At 61.8% G+C, this 15,370-nt stretch overlaps 1 protein-coding gene across 1 annotated transcript in view; it reads left to right on the top strand.

Moving 5' to 3' along the window:
- The first annotated feature begins 4,364 nt into the window (after positions 1 to 4,364).
- Positions 4,365 to 15,370, top strand: part of Adamtsl2 (ADAMTS like 2) — a 30,037-nt gene continuing 19,031 nt past the window's right edge. The window contains exons 1-8 of the mRNA XM_076844970.2: positions 4,365 to 4,454; positions 4,978 to 5,105; positions 5,890 to 5,965; positions 7,080 to 7,182; positions 7,851 to 7,996; positions 8,104 to 8,227; positions 10,441 to 10,521; positions 12,771 to 12,946. Coding sequence (XP_076701085.1) covers positions 4,365 to 4,454; positions 4,978 to 5,105; positions 5,890 to 5,965; positions 7,080 to 7,182; positions 7,851 to 7,996; positions 8,104 to 8,227; positions 10,441 to 10,521; positions 12,771 to 12,946 — 924 coding nt within the window. The remainder of the gene's footprint in view (positions 4,455 to 4,977; positions 5,106 to 5,889; positions 5,966 to 7,079; positions 7,183 to 7,850; positions 7,997 to 8,103; positions 8,228 to 10,440; positions 10,522 to 12,770; positions 12,947 to 15,370) is intronic.

Below are 15,370 nucleotides of genomic sequence, written 5' to 3'. Positions count from 1 at the left end.
CCCTGATATCTGGAGAGCTTCCGTCTAAGACAGGTGCCCTTCCCAGTGCCAGGGCCACATGGCCGCGGCCCCTCATGAGGGATCTGGGCCTGGGGGAGAGTAGAGAGAGGTGCTGCTCCCGCATGCCCTGGAGGACAAGCAGTCCCCGGCATATGCCACCGAAAGACCAACCCCGTAGTGATGGCGGACGGCCGTGGGCCAGCCATCTGGAACTGAGAGGCAACAGCTCCCGCTCATGGGTCCCAGCTGCAGGTCAGGGAGACAGTTCCGCCATACAGAGTGCTAGGCCCCTGAAAGGCCTCCTGAGGAGGTGGCCTTGAACAAGCAGCCAGAGTGGGGCTGAGCCTGTGGAGATGGTGCTGAGGGGGGTCCAGGGGGAAGGGCAGGGGCCAGACGGGTGGCCTGGCACAGTTAGCTCCTTAGTGACTGCAGGCTACCCAAGCCCCAGGCACCAGCACTGTGGAGGAAGGGGCTCAGGAAGCAGGACCCCTGGGCTGGCTCCGCGGGCGATGAGTGGGGCTGGAGTAAGATGTGATCTGCTGACCTCAGAGGCAGGGGAAGCGCCCTCCTCACCCAGCGCTCACTCCCATTCACCTCTGAAGTTTGCATGTTAGTGTTGCCTTCCTATGGGCACAGGAGAACTCGAAGGGTGAGTTCCTGCTCTTACAGGTGCCGGGGACCCCCCTGGGGACAGAGGACAACAGCTGTTGCTGGACAGAGTGAGCTGGGAGGGCAGCTAAGAACCTGACCTGGGAGGAGGTGGGAGGAAGGGCTTTGGGGGCTCGGATCTGGGAGCTTCTGGAGGTCAGGTGTGGGGAGTTGAGTCCTGGAGGGTCATACACCTGGAGAGGTCACAAAACTAGGGGTTCTGGCTCCAAAGGCCGGTCTCCTAGGTGGCCAGGCTGTAGCTTGGGCTGTCCCGCCAAGCCAAGGGAAGACGCTGGGGGTGGTGGTGTTGGTCGACTGTGGGCTCCTCCCCAGGGAAACCGTTAGTCACTCTGGCACTGGTGGGGTGTGGGCACCAGAAGTGCCAGGAGAGCTCATGGTCTGTGCCAGGGCCTACGGGAGTTGGGGGAGGAGAGTGGGGCAGCAGAGGCGTCCATGTCCCTGAAGGGACCAGCATGTGCATGTCTGCCTTATATACGTGGCACTGTGCCAGCTGTGGGTGACAGGTCCCAGCGTGTCTGTGCTGTGGCACACTGACTGCAGGGGGCAGCGTGGGTCTAGGCTAGGGTTAGGGTCAAGGTCCGGGGGACTGGGAGCCCACACACATCCCAGCTGCTACAGCAGGAGATGCTGGAGTCCCCCCCGCCCCACACCCCTGCCCCCGGAAGAGGAGCCAGTGCCTAGAGAACCAGTCCACAGGGGTGGGGGGGTCCCCGCTGTGTACTGCTGAAATATATGGCCTGTCACTCAAAGTCACCAAGCCTCAGCTTCTCATCTGCAAGATGCAGAAAACAGAGATGCCGACCTTGTAGTTCTAGGCTCTTAGAGAGGCTCAGCTCGGGGTGTGAGCCTGGTATAGCATCCCTGTTATACTAGCTGCTCTTTCCTGATCTTTCTAGCTAGTGGTCAGATACAAGGCTGAACTTGCTGAGGATGCGACTCTTAGTCAACCAAGGAAGTAGCTGAAAGAGCTCATTCTCCAGCAGAGGGGATGGAGGTTGAGAGGAGGGAGTGTCTTCCAAGCACCACCTATGACATCTGTGGCAGAGAGGCAGGGGCATGGGTGAAAGGGCTCAGAGGGCCTTCCAAGCATTGTCCTGGTTTCTGTCCCGAGGCTGGAGGTGCCTGTTCTCCAGGAGAGGGCTGGGGAGCCTGGTGTGTGAGGGCAAGTCCCTTGCCCTCAGGGTCTGCCAGGCTTCCTAGTGGGGCTGGCACAGGCTCAGCAGGAACAGGGGCCCGGAGCCCCAGGCTGGCCTGCCAGGGGCTGCCCAGCTGGCGCTGAACATCTGCAGAGTTCCCTTCTCTGCCCGCCAACCCTGGCTATTCCAGCCGTCTGCTCTGCAGGCCGTGGGCACATCACTCTATCCTGGAGCCCCAGGCTGCACCCTGGCTGGGTCTCCCTCAGCCGCTCATCTGCTTAGGTCTCTGCATCTCAGGACAAACTCTCTGGGGCTGATGGCTGGCTGGGACCTCAGCCTTTCCCTCTGTGAGAGGGGCTGCCAGCGGGGTGCCACATGCACCCTGCCCTGTCTGCAGGAGTGGCAGGGCTGGGCCCCTGGAGCAGAAGCCAGACACCCCAGCTTCCCCAGTGACCTCAGGGTCGGGGCAGCTCCGTCTGGACACACGACATGTGCTCCCCGCTCGGGACTGGGCAGGCGGGCCTCCCTGCTTGCTGCTCCCGGCCGTGGCGGCAGCAGCCAGCAGGCAGCTGGGCCGGCCTGGCTGGGCTCCAGAGGCGCAGAGCGGGTTAAAGTGTGCGCCAGGCCGGCCGGCGGCGGGCGGGGGAGCGGCCTGGTGGGAAGTGTGAGTTCCTCCCCGTCTGCCTCACAGCTATAAAGGCGGCTGCGGCCTGGGAGCCGCCACTGGGCTGAGTCCCCTCCCGGGAACCCCCTCCCTTGGATGCTCTTTGAAGTGGGAGAGGGAGGCGGCCTGGAGGCGGGGCCAGAGGGAGGCCGAGCCCCCGCTCCGCAAGGCCCTCCCCGCACAGCGCACCTGGCTGCCCCGGTCCCTGTCTGCGGCGTCTGCCAGCTCTCACCCCTTTCTCTGGGAGGACAACCTGCTGACCCCAGGCCAGGTAGGCCACCTTGTCCCCATCTCCCTCATGTCTCAGCCTCCTGGAGGCGTGACCTGCAGTCCTTCCAGGCCAGTCAACTGCTCAGAGTGGGACTGGGAGCTGGGCGTCCTCCAGCACCCCTGGGAGCCCCCCTGGGTGGCGGGCAGCCCTGCCCAGCACAATGCAGGTGGTGCCTCAGCCCCAGCTGCAGCCCATGCTGCTGACCCTTTTGCTCTCTGGTTGTTGTTTTGGGACCCCTGGGAGAGACGGATCCCGGGTGAGCTGGGCCTGACCAGAGCCAGCGGCGTCTGGGAGCCTTAATGAAAACCAAGCGTGAGGCCTGCTCGGCACCTGTCTTTAGCGGCTGGCAGGGCTGGGGCACCAGTGAGCCACCAGGACGGCTCTGGGCACGGAGCTGGTGCAGGGCTGGGGCACAGCTGGAGATCGCGGGGGAGGGGAGGTCAGTGGGGCTGGGTTGGTGGCTGCGCTGGTAGCATGGGGCCTTGGGGCTCTGGGTCCTGACTCCAGGCTTCCGGTGGAGGGTGTGTCGGCTAGGTCAGGACACCTGCAGGTGCTGGACCTGCCAGGGAAGAAGAGTTGGAGCTGCGGGGGTAAGGGTAAGGGGCCACTCTGGAGCTAGCTTCTGGGTGGGGGTGATTCACATAACCTCTCCCCCTGAAATTTGCTAGACGTGAGACGAGTCCTACATTTGCTCAGAGGCTGGAGCCAATCGCTTGCCTTGCTGTGTGGTTTTGGACCAGTTGGCTTCTCCCTCTGGACTCTGGGCTTAGTGGTTCCTGAGTCCCCTCCTTGGACTCACTGGCAAGAGACACTCACCTCAGACAAACCCTGGGCAGAGGCTATTAGTCCCTGCTCTTCTCTTTTAGAGCAGGGTGCCTGTTGGGGATAAGGTGGGGTGGGGATAGAGCCCAGGGGCTGGGAACTCCCCTCGATTTGATTGGATTTGACGCCTTGCAGGTGTTCTGGGCCAGAGGCGTGACTTGTGGGGAGGGGTAGGTTGCTTGGTCCTGGCCACTGGCACAATGGCTCAATCTGCACTTCCTCCAGGCCTCTCCCTGATTCCATTTCAGGCTGGAGGGACACAGATAGCCGGGCTGTGTGCCGAGTGCCAGCTGCCACTGGATGCCTCTTCCTGAGAATGAGCCAGGGTGGTGAGGCTGTGGCCTCCCCGAGGCCACATGGACAGGGCAAGGGGAGGCAGGGAAGAAAGGACTGGGCAAAGCCCCCCGGCCACCTCCTTGCCCTCTGCAACTCCCTCTGGCCAAGGAGGAGCCCGGGGCCCCTCCCCCTGCCCTGGCCTCCAGCTGCCTGCACCATCCCTGGTTTCCTGACAGCCATTCTCCAGGGAGCACCAGTGTTCAGAGCCCAGCATGGCCGCTTCCTGGGTGCCCTCAGCTCACAGGTGGCCTGGGCCCGGCATGCACACCACCCCACTGTCCCGAAGCCCAGGCAGGCCTCTAATGGCTCACAGAGTTCCTTCTTGCTGAGCCCAGATGGATGGCTCGGCCTCTCCCTGTGTGGCCTGCCAGGCGGCCACTACCACCCAATCCCAGGCAGGCTGGCAGCTTGGGGCACTGGGCAACCCTGAAGGGCTTTTCTCCAAAGCAGTGCCTTGCTTCCTAGGATGGACGGTGGACAGTGGCATTCGTACTGGGCCTGGTGCCTGCTGGCCCTGACAGTTGTGGCTGGGGGTGCAGCGTCCACTGAAGCCTCGGTGAGTAGGCTGTCATTATCTGGCCCCACCCCGAACCTCAGGTGCTATGGTCACTTCCAAATGGATGGCTTTGGAGGGGCTCTGTGACAGGCGTGGGGTATCTGCCTGGGTCCCAGAGTCCCTGGGGCCTCAGAAACCCATCCACAGAGCCAGTCAGATCAGCCCCTCAGCTGAGGCTCTGGCCACCGTGTGTCAGGGTGCAGCCAAGGGTGGCCGGGTGCCTCCCCTCCAGCAATGCCCTGGACCAAGGCGTGTGCTGGGGGGCTCGTGACCTGCAGATGCATGGGCAGGCTGTGCAGAAGCAAGTGCGGCTGCTGGGGTGAGGCCCCTGGAGCCCTCCAAGCCCCCAGATGTTCAGATCTTAAGACAGGACATGGCCTGGCACTCAGGGAGTCACTCCAGAACACCTTGCAGACCCGAGCCTGGCACTGTGTGGCCAGCAGGATCCCTCAGGCCCAGGGTCAGGCCTGTCCTGCTGGGCACTTGAGCCCCTCGCTGACCGTCTGTGGGGCCTCTCACCCAGGACAACAGCCTGGAGGGGGGTGCCGATGCCACCACTTACTGGTGGGGGGAGTGGACCAAGTGGACGGCGTGTTCCCGCAGCTGCGGGGGTGGGGTGATGTCCCAGGAGCGGCACTGCCTGCAGCAGAGGTGTGAGCTTGGCGCGGCTGTGGAGGGGGTGGCGCATGGGGTGGGGCAGCCGGGGGGCGAGGTACGGGGGTGGGCAGCTGGGCCTGGTGGCTCCTAGACTGGGGGATCTCACATTTGAGGAAGTCAGGGTCAGTCTCCCGCTGGCTGCTGCCAGGGACACAGCTTCTGCTGGGTCCTAAAGTTGTGTTAGAGCTCACCATGCTCCTTGGTAAAGGGGTGCCTCTCACGGGAGAGGGGGAGGTTTCTAAGGCTTGCCATTGAGGGGTGAGACCCTCGTCTCTTCTGAAGGTCCCAGCTGAGTGGAACAGGCAGGAGCACAGTGCAGGAACATAAGCCCTCACTATCAGGCAGACTTGATTTGAGTTTTTCCTCTGCTACTTTCTTTCTGGCTGTGTGACCTTGGGCAAGTCACGTCACTTTCTCTGAGTTTGCTCGTCTGTAGCATGGGGAACTTGCTGGAGCTCCCTCATGCTTCTGAGTACATACGAGGAGACCATGTGTTTTCTGCATCAGCACAGCACCAAGTGCGTGGCGAATGCGGTGCCCTTATAGATTCTGTGTAGCATAACCCTGTGCTGTGCTGGGCCTCTAGGAACCAATCCATCATTGTCCTTGCCAGGCCTGGGGTGGGGTAAGAGTCAAGTGGGAGAGAGGAGCCCCGACCCCAGCAGGGAGAGCTGGGTGCCGGGGCTCTGGAGGGCGGTGGCCCTCCCTGAAGGGGTGTTGGGCCTGCAGCTCCTGCTCCGGCTCTGGCTCAACACCCCGCACCCTGCCTTCCTGCCAGGAGGAAGTCTGTCCCAGGTGCTGGCAACAGGACCTGCACGGGCACATCCAGGCGACACCAGCTCTGCAGAGTGCAGGTGAGGCCGCCCGCCTTCCCCTGCTTTCAGGCAGGTCCCACTTGGCACCCTGTGTCTTGTCGCCCTGACCCCCTGGCCTGCCTCCTGGGCCTGCCCTTCAGGAAGAACCAGGGTGGGGTTGACGTCCAGGCTCAGACTGAGCTCTCTTGGGGGTCAGACTACTGTGTCATGCCCACTGTCCTCTGGGCATGTGTGGGACGGCTGGACTTGCTGAGGCTCCCGTGACTTCCAGTGGGGCCCGAGGGCTGGGGGCACTGCCTGCAATCGTGGGCCAGGTGCTCCTGGGCAGACCGCACATGGCTTCCTCGTCCCCGCCTGTAAGACAGTCCTACTGGGCTGCTCTTTGGGGCTCCTCCAGCTCTGTGCCCCTTGAGCTCTCTTCTGCTCCTAGGTGCCCCCAGCCTCTGCCTCTTCCTTAGCCTTGTGCCGGGAACCAGGGTGGTGGAGCAGGAGCGCTGCCTCTGGGCGGCCAGTCTTCTCTCAGTGGGGCCAAAGTCAGTCTGAACACGAATGCCTGCAGACCCCAGGGCAGCTGGGACGTGGGGTCCTGGAGCTGGCTCCTTCGGGCTGCTGGGCAGGCCTGGGCCAGGCAGGCAGAGTGGCTGGGGGTTCCCATGTGTGCACCAGCACCTCTGGGATGGCCTTCTCCAGGTCCACATTCCTCCTGGGACGGTGCTGCCATTTGCGAGCTCCTGATGGAGACACCTCAGCACAGTCCAGCCCCAGCATGACTAAGCCGCCCCCTTGGTCAGGGTCTCCCTCTGCCTTGGGTCCTCCTCTGTGGAGTCAAGTGTCCCCTCCTGATTTGGTTCCCATGCATGGCCAGCAATGGTGCTAGGGTGTTGTAGGTGCCTTGGGGACACCGGCACCCGTGTCTGCCTAAGAAAGGAGAGCAGGGGAGGGCAGTGTGGTCAGGGCCATGGCGCCCATCCCCTCCACTGTGGCTAGGTGGAGGCCAGGTGAGGAGGACCACCTCCCTATGGTGGTGGGAGAGAGGGAGCCCCAGCGAGGGCATGAGAGGTCGCCATGGGCTGTGGCCCTTAGGGGCTCAGACTGGACAAAGGTGCCCTCTGGGGCAAAGTCCCTCCTGGAGCCCCCACCTCTCCCTTCCCAGGAGTGTCCACCAGACGGGAGGAGCTTCCGAGAGGAGCAGTGCGTCTCCTTCAACTCCAGAGTGTTCGACGGGCGGGCATACCAGTGGAAGCCCCTGTACCCTGGTACTTACAGCCCTGCGGACCTGCCAGGTGGGGGGGTGGCCTTTGTAGTCCCAGGACTATCTCATGGTGGGGGCGAGGCCTGGAACAGGGGTCTGGAGGTTGTGGTGGCAGCTGTGGAGCCTGAGCACAGCCCAGGTCTCCTGCTCCAAGGCCTGGAGGTCTCCTGTCCCGACCCGTGGCCTTACCCGGGACAGTTCCTGGGGCTGAGTTTCCTGCAGCCTGGCTTTAGGGTCAGCATACTTCCCGCTCACTGGCTCCTGGCTTGGACAGGAACCAGCCCAGACAATCCCAAGCAGGGACTGGCTACAGGCCCAGGTCCCACAGGGCCTGTGGGTGTAGTGGCTATCTCCCCCTCTTTCTCTCTCTGGGCTGGGGGCAGGTTGTCCAGGCAACAATGTAAATGAGTTAGCCTGTCCTGCTCCTGGGGAAAGTGCTGGGCCGGGGTCTCAGGCGTGGCCCTCACTAATAGGAGGCAGAAGCCAGAACCAGGAAGCCTGGATTGGGCTGGATAATCTGCATCGTGGTCCATTTCTGCCACTGAGACCCTGGGCAGACCCGTTCTGCCCTCCGGACCTTGGTGGGGAGGGTGCTGTCTCAGCAGGAGGAAGTGGGGAAGATCCTGGAGTCCAGCACCCCCTCCCCACCGAGACCCCCTCCCTCGCCCCCAGATGACTACGTCCACATCTCCAGCAAGCCGTGCGACCTGCACTGCACCACTGTGGACGGCCAGCGGCAGCTCATGGTCCCCGCCCGGGATGGCACGTCCTGCAAGCTCACCGACCTGCGAGGGGTTTGCGTGTCTGGAAAATGTGAGGTTGTTAAACATTGTAGCAAAGTACGCTGCTCTCACGCCGTCCAGGGCAGCGGCGGCCCGGCCCCGCCACGGCGCCCTCCCATGGCCATCTCCCTCGCTTCTTGCAGCCCATCGGCTGTGACGGGGTGCTCTTCTCCACCCACACGCTGGATAAGTGTGGCGTCTGCCAGGGTGACGGGAGCAGCTGCACTCACGTGACAGGCAACTACCGCAAGGGCAACGCCCACCTTGGTGAGTGCCATGCTGGGGTGCCGGGTGCTGGGCACGACCTCCCTGCTGGGCACCTTCAGACGAGTTCTTTCGAGTTCTTCCCTCTCGGGCCACCTGAGTGTCCACCAGGTGCAGGGGCTGGCCCCGCACTGAGACCCCTCTGACCGGCACCTATTGTGTGCCAGAAGGCAGTTGACATGGGGACCATATCCGAGCTACGAAGCAGCCTGCAGGGAAGTGTTGCTGCCACACGTAAAAGAGAGGAACTGAGGCACGGGCCCCAGCCCCAGAGCTGCTGTGAGAGTTGACCCTGAGCATGCCAGCTCCTGGGGCCCACCTCTCAGGGGCTCCCCTCACCTGTGAGTGGACTCCAGTCCAGAGCCCCTGACCCCTGGGAGTGCCGGAACCTCTTCAAAGGCATGTTTATATCCAGCTCTGGTCTGGCTGGGGGTCTGTGTGTGTGACAGGCCTTTCTACTCTTGGTCAGAGGTCACTTCTATCACTGTGTCAGGTGTCCACTGAAATCCATGTGCCATTGAGCTGGTTTAGCACAGCCTCCTGGTTGGGGAGCTTGAAGCCCACTAGGAAGGTGGGGAAACTGAGGCCCAGAGTGGGCATTACCTGCCCAGAGTCCTCCAGTGAGTCTGGGCTAGAACCAACGCTGTCAGGGCCACTGAGGGGTCCAGGTGGTGGAGGATGGTCCACCCCTGCACAAGGGGTAATTATGGAGTTAGTGTGGCTTCCAGAAGGTCCCGGGGGAGGGTGCTGGAGAGGGTGGGACTTGGACGCGCAGCTAGGGCAGGGCATGCTGGACAGGGTTGGGGAAAGGAGGGGTGGTTGGGCAGCGCAGCCAGACCGGGGTGTGAATTATGCATGTTGAGCGCTTGCCAGGCGCGATGGGCAGAGGCCCTTGTCTTGGCTGCCTTGATGTGGGAGGGGCCGTGTATAGCCGTTGGAGGGTGCCTGTCCCTCCCCTCCTCTCACCAACCTGCTTGCATGGCCTTGAGCTGGACCTGGGGCATGGAGGTGGGGCCTGTGGTCACATAGTGCATCTGCTTCAGGGCACCCAGGACGTGCTGGGGTCATGGGGCTGCAGCCACAGACAGGAGGCACGCCCAGGGGAGTCCTCCACCAGGAAGGAGCAGGAAAAGTCCCAGCTATATCTGGGGGTGCCCCAGGCTGGCAGGGCACCGAATCAGGTCTGGCCCATGTTAACTCTTCCACGCCTCGTGACATCGCTCCACGGCAGGCAGAATTGCTGCTCAAAGCTGCCAAGATGGGCAAAGGGGGCAGCATGACCTGGCTGTAGTCCCTTAGTCACAGAGCTGGGCGGGCTCTGACTGAGCCCCCACTCCCTGGACCCCCAAGGGCTCACTGTGAAACATGGGCCAGGCCAGAGCCTTCAGGGACCTGTAGGGTGGGGTGGGGTCTGGGAGGGTGGGCAAGTCCAGCCTGGCCTGCAGGAGCAGCTCGCCTGGGTGACAGAGACTCTGGGTGACAGAGGCACGTGGACTCTGCTGCTGCCCACAGGGAACCCAGGACGGGAGTGCCAACCCCAGCAGGCCCTGCATTCCTGGGCCCCTGGCCCCTGTGGCAGACTTCCCTGTTCAATCCCTGTCCTCACAGGGTGTGCCCCCAGCCCCTCAAGCCCTGGGTGGTTTGCAGGACTCTATGGCTTCCCCTCCTTCCTAGGGACGTGGGTAAGAGACTGAGCTGGCTGAGGTGCCCTCAGACGGACTGAGAGGCCTGGTGCTGGGAAGGCTGGGCCCTCAGGGTCCTCGTGGCCTTGCCATCAGGGTGACGCTCTGATGAGATGGGATCAACAGTGATGATGTGCCATCCTGGAGAGGATGGTGCTGAGCCTGTGTGCAGACGAGGGGACCGAGGCCTGAGGGCCCAGTGATCATCCTGGCCCCTTGGGTGATGCGTGGCCATGAGACCGAAGCCCACGGGCTCCAGTGTGTTAAGGTCCCTGAGGTACACAGAGTCCCTCCCCCAGGTGGGGCTGGAGCTGGCCCCAGTGAGGAGGGGGCTGGCCTGTGGCCTCGGTGGGAGCAGGCTGGCCAGGTCAGGGGCTGACAGGAGGCTCAGCCTCGGGGACAGCACAGGGCATTTCAGGGGACCAGGGGAATGGACCAGCCCCTAGACTGCTCCCCTCACCTGCCGGCAGCTGCCACCAAGGTGCATTCCTCAGGAGAGGTGACGGTGGCTTACCGACTTCCATCTGCCTCCAGGTTACTCTCTGGTGACGCACATCCCTGCTGGCGCCCGGGACATCCAGATTGTGGAGCGGAAAAAGTCGGCCGACGTGCTGGGTGAGCTGCGGGGTGGTGGGCAGTGTCTAGGGGTGAGGAACTTTCCTTTGGGAGAGGGATGGACAGCAGTGTGGCCCCAGAGCCAGTGTGACAGTGGCCGTGGGGGATCCTGGGGAAGCCAGCCTCTCCCCCCTGCGCAGAAGGTCTTTGTACTCAGAGCTGCTGGACAGGGACAGGGTTGTGGCCTTCGGTGGTGGATTCCCTGTCACTAGAGAGGCTGACCCAGCCAAAGCTGGGGGTGCTGGAGGTGGGGTCCCTGTAGGGTGCAAGGAGTGAGTCTCAGGAGGTGACAGGTCAGGTAGGGCTGAGAGGAGGAAGGTAGCCAGTCCAGGGTCCTGAGTGACCGGGAATCAGAGGTGGGATTGAGCCAGACTGGGGCCTTGTGTCGCTCTTCCCCACCGTCCCCAGTGGGAAGCAGGGGCTTGGCAGGGAGGCTGCTGCCTTGAGGTGTGTTGGAGCTGTTTGCAGAGTGGCCAGGTGGTGAGGCCCTATCTTGGTGACACATTTTGGATGGGCTCTCTGTGAGGCCAGAAGCTCCACCTGGCAATGTGTCATGTCCACACCCCCAGGCAGTAGGCTGAGTGGATTCCCTGTCACTGCCAAGGCAGGCAGGTGCTGATACCTGTGAGCTGCCCTGCCCTGGGCCCAGGCTGTGTTGGGAGCTGCTCCCCAGCACAGGCCCAGCCTGCTCCTGACCTGTGCTCCCTCCCGCTGCCTCCCCTCCCCAAGCCTCACAGTGAGAGCCAGGACTCTGGGGATGCTGAAAAGGGGAGGGGCTTTGCTGAAAATGCTCAGCTTGGGACCCAGCCTTGTCCCTGCTGCCCCTTCCCAGATGCCCTGGGTGGGCGCTCTGTGTACCCCCTGGAAGGAGCATCCAGTCATTGCAGGTCTGTAGCTGCTGGCCCCAGGTGTCACCACCCTGGGTGCTGCTCTGGACAGAGCTTAGGAGCTGGGCCCCTTGCCAGGCCAGTTGCTCTGTCGCTTGCTGGACGGGCAGCGGCGAGGCCAGGACAGGCCGTGTTCTCTGGGCTGGCTGCAAAGTCTCATTCTTGAAACAGAATCGTGGAGACGCCAAGGGCAGCCTTGGAGAGCTGGGGAGCCGCAGGAAGGAAGGTCCTCACTGTCAGGAAATAGGCTTTGGACGCCAGCCCCAGCTGAACCCTGGGCGCGTACCTGGAAGCTGAGCCTAGGAGCTGAGCCGAGACAACCAGGCCTTGGCAGAACTTGGACTTTGCGTTATTTTCTGACGTTGTTACGTTAAGGGTGCTTTTCATGCAGACACGTCCTGCTTGTTGCGTCTGTCTGATAATAAATTAATTGCCCCGGCTCCTCTGTTCAGATTGCATCAGCGACTTTGGAAGCTGTTCTCCTCTGGCAGGCCGGTTCCTGGAACTGGTTTTAAGGACACCCTTTGGAAGACAGAGTGTCCCTGAGTGCTGAGTCTGCCTCCTCCCTCCTGTCCCTGTTCCTGGAGGATCTGAGGGCCTCAGCTCGCCCTCCAAGCCCAGAGAGGACCAGCTCCAAGCAGGCAGTCCCTTGGCCTTGGAGCACAGGGAGACAGGCTGCTGGGGGGTTCAAGCACATTCCTCTGCCCTGAGCTTCCAGCTGGCTCCAATCAGGCCCTGGGAGTGTCCACCCACACCCACCTCAGGGAGAGGGTGACAGAACGGGCCCAGGCTGCCCTCTGGCCTGGTTGGACCCCAGCAGGCCTCAGTCCAGCCTGGGTGGACAGGCTGGTTGGATGGTCAGAGTGACAAAATTGGTCCCTGGAGAGGGCACAGCTGGTCAGCCTGGTGTGGTCTCCAGGAAGGGCCTGGTAGACCGTGTCTGCACCAGCTAGATCAGGGCTGTAGTGTCACTGCTTTGGGCACTGGATAAGGCACTGATGTCCCCTCCTTACCACCAGGATAGAAGCTGAAGCCCCTCAGCTCCTCAATGGCAGTTGGGAGAACTGGCCCAGGGTGTCCCTGGCTGGCGATTCTAGCTGTCCCGACGAGTCTGTGGTGTTTATTTAGGCTGATAGGAAAGTGCGTATGCACCTCTTCAGCACTGACTGGCCAGGGACATGTGCTGGCCACAGTGTCTGTCTGATCCTCCAGGTGACATTAAGCTTCCTGTCTCTGTGGCATTTAGGGAAGGGCTGGGGGGCTGGCTGTGGCTCCCTGAGGAAGTGGTGCCAGCTCCCTGCCCCTCATTCCTCCCTCTTGCCCATCTGTTGGCCCACGTGACCCGGTGGCTTTGCCTTTCAGCTCTGGCGGATGAAGCTGGCTTCTACTTCTTTAACGGCAACTACAAGGTGGACAGCCCCAAGAACTTTAACATCGCGGGCACTGTGGTCAAGTACCGGCGGCCCATGGACGTCTATGAGACGGGCATCGAGTACATTGTGGCTCAGGGGCCCACCAACCAGGGTCTGAATGTCATGGTGCGTGTACCCCAGGAGGTGGAGATCACAGGGATTGTGGGGCTGCTCCTCAGAGTCACTGGCAAGGGCCTGTGGGCCACTGGTCCCCATGGTCTTGTCACGTGCACACTCATGGTGCATGGCGGATGCTTGGATTGGGGCTCTTTCCATCAATCACTGAGATCCTTGCTCACTAGCCCCCCCCACCCCGTTTCCTCCTCATTCATTCACTCAGCCTCCCATCAACTCATCAACCCATTTATCCATGCACTTGCCTCTCAATCACTTGCTCTCACTCAGTCTCCTATACATCCATCCGTACACCCATCCACCTACCTATCCATCCGTCCATCCATTCATCCACCTATCCATCCATCAATCTGCCCATTCATCCTTTCACCCATCCATCCACTCATATATTCATCTATTCACTCATCCACCTACCAACTATTCACACATCTATTCATCTACCCATCCATCTATCCACCCATCTAAACAGCATCCATCCATCCCCCATCCATTCTCCATCCATCTCTTCATCCATCCATCCCTCACCCACCCATCTCCCCACCATCTCCCATCCATCCATCCCTCCCCCACCCATCCCCCGCCCATCCCCCCACCCATCATTCAGCACGGCTGTACCTTCCTTGCCGGCTGGCACTATGGGCAATGCTGTGCTGATCCATTCTCTGGTCATCAGGAGCCTCCCAGGGAGCTAAGGCTTGGTCCATGCCCACTCCACAGTTGAGGGCTTTACACCCCCGTCTAGTTCCATGCTGCCCCATTGACACTGTGGTGTTTGTGCCAGGTTCCCAAGGCTGGGGGACAGAGCAGTTCTTGTAGCCCCTGGCCCTCACCTGACCCTGCCTCCACTGGATACTCAGGTCTTTGGGGGCTGGCTCAGGGTCCAAGCAGCGGGCAGGGGAGTTTGGCCTGTGCGTGGTGCTTGTCACACTTTCCATGGCTGGCATCTGGAGATGCCAGGGTCAGGAGGTTCTGGGGCTATTAAGGCCAGCAAGCATTTGGGAGTGCTGCAGGACTGAAAGCCACCCACCCACTGGGTTTGGCTTTTCATCCCCCGCCACGGCCAGTTTTCATGGCCTCATGTTGTAGGTGCAGAAACTGGGCACAGGGAGGCTGGCGACTTGCCCAGTGATGGACTCATAGCAGCACCCCTGGGGTTCAAGCAGCCCTGCCTGGAGTTGGAGCTAGTGTCCCCTGGAGGCATCTCTAATCAGGGTGCCCCCCACACTGCCTTCAGGCTGAGGAGGTGCCCTACGTGGCCCAGAATCTCACGGGCTGGTATATTTCTGTGCCTGCGCTCGCCTGGCCTTTCCTGGAGCCTTCCTGAGATAGAGTGGCCCCCGGCTGGAGGAACAGTGCCAGGGGCTAGGGTCCCCAGAAATAGCTCAAGGCTGGAGGTCCGATGCAGGTGGCTGGGGAGGGTCTTGGAAGCAGTGCTGGTGGGAGGGCTGGCTCAGGACTGTGGAGCTGTGGGCTGCGATCCAGGCACAAGCGGCCCTCAGCCCATCCTTCCAGGTCAGCGTGAACTTGAGCGAGGCCTTTGTGTAGTCTGGGTGCAGTTGTCCCTAGGGAGGGGTTGGCCTTGCGGAGAGAGCTCCCTCTGGCTGAGCCTGGGATGGGGCTCAGTGTCCACGGCCCCTGCAGTAGGCCCCTCAGGGTGAGAGCGGGGCGCACCAGGCAGCCACTGGCCCACGTACCCTGCTGGGCTCTCTGCTCCTGTGCTCCCTCTGCACGGAGCTCTCCTCTCCAGCTCCAGTGGGATGAACTGTGGCTGGCCCGGGGGCCACACCCCATGCCCCTTGCTTCCCTCTTCCCTACCTGCTTCAAATCCCCCCGCACATGACTGGCACCTCTGCTAATTTTAGTGACTTTCCTGGTGAGGTGATCCTGGTCTCCATGGCGTTCTCAATTCCAAGGCCGCTGCCCTCGTCCAGACCCCATCAACACTGGGCAACAGGCCAGGCACAGTGTGCACACTGGTAATCCCAGACACCTGGGAAGCTGAGGCAGGAGGATTGCAAGTTTGAGGTCAGCCTCGGCAACTCAGCAAGGTCCTAAGTAACTCAGAGAGACCCTGTTTCTAAATAAAAAAATAAAAAGGGCTGGGGATGTGGCTCTAGTGGGAAAGTGTCCCTGGATCCAAAAAAAAAAAAAAAAATTGAGCAACAGGATACCAGGGGAGGCCCAGGAGGATGGGTCAGCATGTGGCGTCCTTCTCTGCTCTCCACATTGGGGTCAGTTACCCTGCCAGGATGGCCATTTCTTTCTTTTGGAGACAAGGTGCCCACAGAGACCAGGTGGCTACAATGACTGACAGTTTAAGGAGACAGGCTGAATGTTTTGGTGGCCCCACTCTCATGAGGGTCTCGGCACCCTAGGTCCTGCAGGGCTGGGGAGTGCAAAGCCCCAGGCAGGTGG

Source organism: Callospermophilus lateralis, chromosome 2, assembly GCF_048772815.1.
Source record: "Callospermophilus lateralis isolate mCalLat2 chromosome 2, mCalLat2.hap1, whole genome shotgun sequence".
Taxonomy (NCBI): Eukaryota; Metazoa; Chordata; class Mammalia; order Rodentia; family Sciuridae; genus Callospermophilus; species Callospermophilus lateralis.
The sequence above is the reverse complement of the archived record's forward strand: the minus strand, read 5'-3'. Positions and strand labels throughout refer to the sequence as shown.